General features: G+C 32.0%; 1 protein-coding gene across 1 annotated transcript; it reads left to right on the top strand.

The window, feature by feature from the left end:
• Window positions 1-5,837: 5,837 nt before the first annotated feature.
• LOC131602638 (glutamate receptor 2.7-like) lies at window positions 5,838-9,308 on the top strand. Its single transcript, XM_058874804.1, has 4 exons — window positions 5,838-7,576; window positions 7,672-7,978; window positions 8,064-8,461; window positions 8,628-9,308. Exons 1-4 carry the CDS (start codon window positions 5,996-5,998, stop codon window positions 9,150-9,152), a joined length of 2,811 nt encoding a protein of 936 aa, XP_058730787.1. The 5' UTR covers window positions 5,838-5,995; the 3' UTR covers window positions 9,153-9,308.
• Window positions 9,309-9,422: the final 114 nt, after the last annotated feature.

Genomic DNA, 9,422 nt, shown 5'->3' on the forward strand with positions numbered 1-9,422 from the left:
ATTAATTTCTTCAATTTTCTAAAATAAATCTTTCTGACAATAATGAAAAATATTATCCTTGTGTTTTTGTGGGAATACGGAAAAACACAGAGACAAAGAAATATTAAATCATCTATGTTATGATGAAATTTATTAACATTATAGAACATGGATGTGGCATGGTGAAGTGAAATAAAACTCCCAAATACATCACATTGAGAGGAAGTTAGTGTATATATGGGTGATCGACTAGAGGATATAATATGTGATACTGGAGAAGATTCTTTTAGGAGAGCCCCTGTGTATGATACTTTCTTTAGTGACATGAAAGATCTGTTGTATCCAGGATGCACAAACTTTACATGATTATCAACGGTGTTAATACTTTTTAATTTGAAGGAAAAATGGGTGGATGAATAAAAGTTTCATTAAATTTGCATAAATTGTTGAAAGATATGCTTTTAGAAGGTAACATGTTGCCGAACTATAATTACGAGGTCAATAAGATATTGTATATGAAAGAATATGCAAATATGAATCAATGTTTGAAGTGTGAGGAGTTACGCTATAATTTGAAGGACAATGATGGTGATGATGCAAATATCCTTCATATCTAATTAATAAAAGATATTCTCTTATACTTTTTGGTTTATAATTTACATGATTGTTATATTCTAGTTATTGTTGCATGTAGTTATCACGTGATAAGGACTTATTTGACTCACACCAATAACTAACAACGACTTATTTAGTCCATACTAACAATTGTGAAGGACTTATTTAGCTTATTTTTTGTTTTGGGCTCTATTTTCATGGTTTTTTTGTTATGTCTTTATAGGGATTACTCCTTTGAACATTTTCTAGAAAGATTCAAACATTCTCCATGTAATTCATGAAAGGAATTTTGTAATTCATCATATGAAAGTATATCATTAATTTCATAATCACTAACCTCATTTTCTTCATCATCAAAATGGTGTGAAGATATTAATGCTAAGTTTCCTTATTCTTCATTTGAAGAAGAGTTCTCTGATTGTCTTCTCATGCCACATATGTTTCCTTTGGCCTTTATTTCTTCTTACTAATGACTTTGTTCTTCTTTAGAAGTGTAGGGCATTCACTATTGGCATGTCCTCTTCTTCCACATTCAAAATAAATAACTTTCCTTTTTGAAGTTGGTGCTTGTTTTTTACTAGTTTTCTTTGTTCTTTTCCTTTCTCTAGAATTTTTTGAATTTCTTGATTAATACATCTTCTTCATCACTAGTGGATTGAGATTCATCTTCTTGTTCACTATCACGGCCTTTGACTCTTGTTTTTAAGACGATATTTTTGGGTTTCTTTTCTGGATTTTTCGTATTTTTCTAGCCTTTAAGTTCTATTTCATATTCTTGGAGTTTACCGAACAATGCGGCCTAAGACATTTTGGAGAGACTTTTATTTTTTGATATTTTTGTCACCTATGGTTGCCATACTCTTGCTAATGATATAAGGAATTTGTGATTCAAATCATTATTTGTGAATGTTTTTCCAAGAGTCATCAAATGATTTGTCAAATGTGAAAATCTCTTTTCCAAGCCAAGAATTGTTTTTTCACACTGCATTTTAAACATTTCGTATTCTTCTGATAAAGTATTTAGTTTTGATCTTTTTACTTCTATTGTACCTTCATGAGTCACTTCCAAAGTATCTTAAATCTCTTTTGTTGTTTTACAATGAGATATACGAAAGAATTCATCCATACCTAGGGCTGATTGAAGAATGTTCTTTGTATTTTTTTCAAATAGCACTTATTGTCATCTTCATTCAAATAGCCTTTTACTTTTTCTTGTTCTACATTATTGATGACCGTCTTAGGAACGTATGAACCATTTTCAAAAACATTTCATATTTCTTTTCCTCGTGCGTATAGATATGCTTGCATGCGAATTTTCCAAAAGTCATAATATTCACCGACGTAACATAGAGGTTTGCTATTACTGCCACTATCTCTAAAAATAGGATTAGCGTAAGTCGTCTTTCTAGATCGAAGAGCAAGCTACCTTAACCTGCTCAGATGCCAATTGTAATTATAGAGTGTAATATAAGAGGAGGTGGATTAGACTTGCTAGATTCTTCTTGTAATTTATGCAAATTCCTTTTCTTTTTACTTTTCCGAAAACAAGTGATATACTGCACTTTGTTTAGAATGATATTATGGGGAAAAGAAATGACACAAGAAATTATACTAGTTCCCATTATCAACCAATGACACGTCTAGTTCCTTCACACCTTAAAGGATTTCCACTATGTTAGATCTTTATACCAGCCTCACACCAATAACAATCTTCTAACTTAACAAAGAAACACGCCACTTCCTTGAGTTCACAAGCACCAAACCTATGGTGGACGTTGGATCAACCCAATTTAAATGACCTTTTCTAAAAATAAAAATTACTCCACTTTCTATTTACAAACACCTTTCACCAACACACGTTGATGAAAAACAATATACACACTTGTATAGAAATGAACAAAGTTGTTTCTTGAATTGAATTACAAGATGAAAATGATTTAATTTTCAATGTACAATTCAAATATATATGAACCTTAAGTGCTCAAAAATTTGAATGAAATTTATTCAATGATATGAAAGTTCATGCACAAAGTTTCATTGTAATAGATATATGAACACTTGGAAAAAAACTTATTTGAATTATAAGAAAAGTGATGTATGAAAGAGATAATTAAAAAAATGATGTATTTTGACTTAAATACATCTCATTGTACCTCTTTGATTTGATGCAATTTTTTGGAAAATTTTCATGAACATTGACAATATTTTGGAATCACAATGGTTCATATTGTTCCAAATAGTAAGTTGTTTTGAAAAAATAGTAAATTTGTGCTTGTTTCAAACTGTGCAAATTACGAATCATTATATTGTTTAAAAAATATATAAATTACAACGGTTTCAAACTGCCACCGTTTATGAACTAGTGTGGTGTTTAATAAAAATAGTAAAATCATGACGGTTATGACAATAAGATTGTGGCGGTTTCTAAAGACCACAATTTACGAAAAATCAGCTCTTTAAAAGATAGCACATAAATCGGTTGATGTAAAGGGTAAATCAATTGACTCCCTTAAAAACTTGAAATTTTGCATGTTAAAAGTAGTGTTTTAAACGGCAATCATGCATGAATGTTTAAGAAATATAAAATGATTTAGATGAAAAGATTTTGAGCACCTAAAGCTTATATACATATGAATTGCCATTGTACCTTAATTTTCATGATTAAATCTTTTGATTTTCAAAACTTATTCATTCTTAATATTTGATTTCAATTTTTTCTTCTTTGATCTTTCTTCTATGATAAGTTTTTATCTTCATCAAAACTAAGTTAAGATATTTGGAGAACATGACAATGACATCTCATAAAAGAGTCTTAAACAATGGCAATCTATTTGATATTTCTTTCTATTTTAATTAGTTTTTCTTTTGAATTTAAATGCACTATGATGTTTGGTTTTGAAGTTCTAATTATTACTACAATGTTCTTTGGAATTTTACAGTACTTTATTTTGTTGATTTTATTTGGATGATATCAAATATTTTGGATTTTGAAATTATAATTGTTTGTACAATGGTCTTTGAAACTTAATGGTACTATAATATTTTAAATTTTTAAATCATTATTAATACAATTATCTTTTGGGTTTGATGATTTTTAAATGTGCATGATAATGATAATGTATATATTTCAATATAACTTTTCATCCCAATTGAATTTTCTAAGAAATTAAATATGATTATTTTTCTCTGGTTAGTTTGAGTTTTACCAATTTTGTAAGAGGATCAAAATAGATGCTAATATGATTCTTAAAATTTAAAAACAAAATTTTTGGTATTTTTTTCACGAATATTTAATAAAATTCAATTTTAATTATAAAAACTATGCGACCAAATTGTCTAGAAAAACAATATAGAGACCTAAATGTTTCTTATATTTATAAATAATACATGTGACAGTCTAGTACCAGTTCAAAATAAGAAAAAAAAGATTGATTTGAAAAAAATGTTGACAGAGAAACTAATATGATTCGTTTAAATTTTGTAAAAAATTAAATAAAAAAATTTTCAAAAATAAATTTGAACTCTGCAATTTTTGTGAGAATCAAAATAAATATTTATTCTAAAATATTAGTTAAATTACATTTATAAAATATTTATCACAACTATTTTTTTATTTTAGGTAAAGAAAATCTAAACTTTGTAATATTACAATGAGATGTTGCATTTAATTTTAAAATCTTAAAACTAAGGTAATAAAAACTGGATCAGACCGGCCGATTCAACCGTGAATCGAAGCTGCGTACGGCCCAAATAACTATGAAAACTGCTCCGATGAAAATACAAGAAACTCGGACGAAATCCAGGAAAATCAGCCAAAATTCCAAAATGCTTTTCAATGTAAGATTATTAGTAGTCTACATCATTTTTAATATAAAATTATTTAAAGATTATATTCTATATTTTTATAGGTATTTTTTATTTTTAATCAGATTATTTATAAAAAAAACATGTATTCAATTAATATCGGTTAAATCTCAGTCCGACTCCTATTAGACCATCAAACCTTGAACCAATAAATACACCAAATTATCAATTGTTAGTTGGTCCAGTGGTGATTGGCGCTGGATTTGGTAGTGAGAATCACAGTTTGATCCCCCACAACTGCGATCGAGAGGGGGATGGAACCACTTGATGCCATAACTCGCCCCCGAACCGGACTAAACCGGTGGTATAAAGCCAAGAAAAATACACCAAATTAATATTCGGTCCGATTATAATTACCTTGCTTAAAACATATAATGTATGAATATTCATGTGATATATCATATTTAATTCATTTATAGTTAAAAAGATACTGCTAACTATTTTAATGTGTCTCCAACAACTTAAGCATGAAATTAAATATGTAACTTGAATGTTATTATTTTTCTTTTATTTTTGTTGACCGAAAATGTTATTCTTGTTACTCACTCCTTATACTTTGTCAAATCAACTTGTGCCAGGATAGTGTATCAACCTTGATGCTAAAAACAAAGGTGTCCACTTTTAATTGCTAACTATATTATACTATTATTCTATCAAAAACTGCCACCATCAATACTGTTTTTCCAATTTCATAACCGCGTATTCTTATACAAGAATCTTCCTACGTAACAAAAACAAAAATAAAAAGAGTTAAAATATTCTCTTTTCAATATTCACATTTATTTTTTATTGAATAAAATTGATGTAAAACTACATTTTTACTAGGAATATAAGAAAGTGCATATTTTTTGTGAGATGTCATACTCATTGGAAGAAAATCAAGGTTAATGAGAGTAATTAAAATGTTACTAATTAGAGGACATGTCTAAGTATCAATTATTATCATAATATACTTCAAACCTGGTTGTGCTCACTTCAACTCTATAAACCTTTTCTAGTACTTACATAATTTTGAACAGGTCTATCTCAATATTTTTAAATAAATCAATAAATCAATATATCTCATAACCTCCATTTCCACAATTTAGCATTCAAAGTCTCATTCTATGATACTTCCCAGCAATTTACAGTCTCAAAATATCCAAATTTTCATAGCAAACTTTGCAAGTAGTTTGTTGCCATGTGCACTATTTTCAGTTTGATTCAAACTTTTGCTACTATTATATAATTTATATTTATGTATTTATTTGCCAACTTTGTACTTGAACTTGTGGTCACAAAAACTTCTCCACATCCTTCTTTTCAAACACAACATTGTCACAATTCATAACAATATCTTTCTAGACAAGTCAAAACTCAAACCTGGATAATTGACTCAATCAACAATCAACCCTACCCCACAGAATCCTTCACATCCATCACTATAAATATTTTCTCTTCCTCAAAACTTTAACAACATATTGCTTGCATTGCATTCAATAAAACTTGAAACTTTGCCATAAAAAGCCTATTTTTTCATACTCAAAATTTCCAACAAATGCATTTCTCTTTCATTACTCCTCAAGCACTATCAAGAACTTGTTTTCTCACCTATTTATTCATCTCCTTAGTTTTCATCAATGGCTATCAAGCTGATATTACAAGTGGAGACAACAAAGTTATACCGATCGGTGCAATGATCGATATTAACTCTCGAGTCGGGAAAGAACAAAGAATAGCCATGGATATTGCAGCTCAAAATTACAATAACACTTCAAATACCTACAAGCTTGCTCTCCATTTTCAAGAACCTACCAAGAATTCCTTCAGAGCCAATGAAGCTGAAGAGATGATCAAAAAGAAGGTGGAAGTGATTGTAGGGATGCAAACATGGACAGAAGCAGCTTCAGTGGCTGAAGTACTACATGAAGCTGAAGTTGAAATTCCTATCATATCCTTTGTAGCACCTACAGTTACTCCGCCGTTGATGTCGATTCGATGGCCGTCTTTGGTGAGACTAGCTACCAATGGAACAGCATATGTAAAATGCATAGCAGATTTGGTTCATGTTTATGATTGGCATAGTGTGGTTGCCATCTATGAAGATGATGCCTATGGTGGTGATTCCGGGATGCTAGCAGTTCTATCCGAGGCCCTCCAAGAGATTGATTCGACGATTGAATATCGTTTGGCTTTGCCATCGCTTACTTATCTGCGCGATCCAGGAACGTTTATTCGTGACGAGCTGTTTAAGATAACTGAAAACACGCAGTCTCGAGTATTCATTGTATTGCAATCGTCGTTAGAAATGGCGATTCGTTTGTTTAAGGAAGCTTCACAAATGGGACTAGTGGATGGAGATTCGGTTTGGATAATCTCTGAGAGCGTAACGAATTTACTGGATTCTGTCAATAAGTCTAGTATTTCGTATATGCAAGGAGCTTTAGGAATCAAGAACTACTACTCAGAAAACAGCAATGAGTTTAAAGATTTCGAAGCTCGGTTTAGGCGAGCTTTTCGGGACAGGTATCCGGACGAAGATAACCGCGATCCGGGGTATTACGCTTTGCAAGCATATGACAGCATTCAAATGGTTGGACATGCAATAGACAGAATGGCCAGTGGCAATGGTAATCAGAAAAAGACTTTGCTGCAAGAATTAGTCTCGAGCGATTTTCTTGGTTTAAGCGGAAAAATTCAATTTGAATCAGAACAGCTTTTGCAGAATCCTACTTTGAGGATAGTAAATGTAGATGGGAAGAGTTACAGAGAATTAGACTATTGGACTCTAGAAAATGGATTCTTCACTAACATTTCCACAGGAATAGGTAAAAACGGCGGTTCTAGGAACGCGGAGAGTTTAAGCAGTGTAGTAATTTGGCCTGGAAAGTTGCAAGGAGTTCCAAAGGGATGGAACCTTCCTACTAAACAAAAACCATTGAGAATCGCGGTCCCTGGTAGAACTTCATTTTCCAAATTCGTCAAGGTCGATTATGATGAGCAAGGAAATCCAAAATATAGTGGATTTTGCATTGAAATTTTCGATAAGGTTTTGGAGCTTTTGGGTTATGATCTTCCACATGAATACTATCCTATCAATGGAACCTATTCTGATCTGGTTCAACTTGTTTATAACAAGGTAAACAATCCGGTCTCATCTGAAACGATAAATAAACCTTCTTTTCCCTTTCGCTTTTGCTTACTAACTAAGATAATTATTTCATAATGATGCAGACTTACGACGGTGTTGTTGGCGACATGACCATACTGGCAGAGAGATTGCAATATGTAGATTTTACTGTACCGTATGCAGAATCAGGATTGTCGATGATAGTTACGGAAAAGTCGCAAGAATCAGCATGGATGTTTGTGAAGCCCTTCACATGGCAACTATGGGTGGCAACTGGTGCCATCTTGATTTATACAATGACAGTAGTGTGGTACCTGGAGAAAGATGATAATCAAGAGTTTCAAGGCACTTGGAAAAAGCAAATCAGCACTTCTTTTTTGTTTACTTTCTCCTCGCTATTCTTTGCTCATAGTGAGTATCGATCTCGTATTTCAACTTAACAATTTGCAACTGTATAACAAATTGAACTGATTGTGCCAGTGATTTCTTATTGCAGGGGAGAAAATGCATAGCAATTTATCTCGCGTAGTGATGGTATCGTGGCTGTTTCTAGTTTTGATTCTTAATTCGAGCTACACTGCGAGTCTTTCTTCAATGCTTACAGTTCAACAACTTCAAACAAATGTCACTGGCATTGAGTGGCTGAAGAAAAACAACATGAAAATTGGTTGTGATGGAGATTCATTCGTTAGGACATACCTTGAGCAAGTCGAAAAATTCAAGCCAGGGAACATCATAAACATTAGCAATGAAAACTATTATGACCCTGTATTCAAAAACAACTCAATTGCCGCTGCGTTTCTCGAACTCCCTTACGAGAAAGTATACATCAGTAAATACTGCAAGGGGTATTCGGCTTCTACGCCTACCACAAGATTCGGAGGACTTGGATTTGTAAGTGACAATAGAATTCTACAACCTGGGATTATCTGTCTAACTCACTGTTTTCTATAATTTGACTCAACTAATAATCTAAAACTCTAGTTACAAAGGAAAATCTCTAAAAAAATTGGTTTATATATTCTGTGTCGCTTAATTTCTTTTCATTCTCATGACACAGATGTTCCAGAAAGGCTCCCCCTTGGTCAGAGATGTTTCAAAAGCTATTTTGCAGCTCTTAGAGAAGGGGGAAGTGAGGAAATTAGAAGATATATGGTTGAATCCGGACACATGCTCCAAGAATTTGAACTCCGAGAATACAGAAAGTTTGAAGCTAGGAAGTCTATGGATTCTCTATGTGATTTCTGGTGCAACTTCTACTATTTGTTTTATAGTTTCGGCCATCCATTCTCTAAAATCTAGTCAAACACCAAATGATGACTCGCAAGAAATTAATGGCTGCAGAAATTATGTGAGCAGATGGAAAAGGATGGTTAAGTTAACTAGTAAGATTTATAACAGAAAGCTTAATATAGCAAGCATGGTGAAGCAAGATGTTACTGATTGTCCTTCCAGTACCCTTGATGAGCATCAGCAGGGAATGGCTCTTCAATTACCAGAAATTATAACAGTCTCTGAGCATCAGCAGGGAATGGCTCTTCAATTACCAGAAATCATAACAGTCTCTTCCCCACCAATACAGTAACTTATCAACTAGGAAAGATAACCCCAACAATGATCTTTTTCATCCAATATTAGATCTAGGAAGGAAACAGCGGAAGAAAGCATGTATATAAATTTGCTTCTTGTAATAGTAGAGCATGAAGGAATTAAACTTGACACTGTTATAGGGGACACTTGTGTAAAGAAATTACTTAATCAATTTCATATTGCTTTCTTTTTCTTTTTTTGAAACACTTTAATTTCATAATTTTTTTATGCGAACAACATTCTAAAAATATGCTCAAAAAAAAAA

The sequence above is a fragment of the Vicia villosa genome, linkage group LG5 (genome assembly GCF_029867415.1).
Source record: "Vicia villosa cultivar HV-30 ecotype Madison, WI linkage group LG5, Vvil1.0, whole genome shotgun sequence".
In the NCBI taxonomy this organism is placed as follows: domain Eukaryota; kingdom Viridiplantae; phylum Streptophyta; class Magnoliopsida; order Fabales; family Fabaceae; genus Vicia; species Vicia villosa.

Bases quoted from the DNA above. Each gene is read 5' to 3' on its own strand.
- LOC131602638 (XM_058874804.1), top strand. From the start codon at position 5,996: ATGCATTTCTCTTTCATTACTCCTCAAGCACTATCAAGAACTTGTTTT. The intron at 7,577-7,671 runs GTAAACAATCCG...ATAATGATGCAG, and splicing joins TTCAACTTGTTTATAACAAG to ACTTACGACGGTGTTGTTGG. The intron at 7,979-8,063 runs GTGAGTATCGAT...TTCTTATTGCAG, and splicing joins CTCGCTATTCTTTGCTCATA to GGGAGAAAATGCATAGCAAT.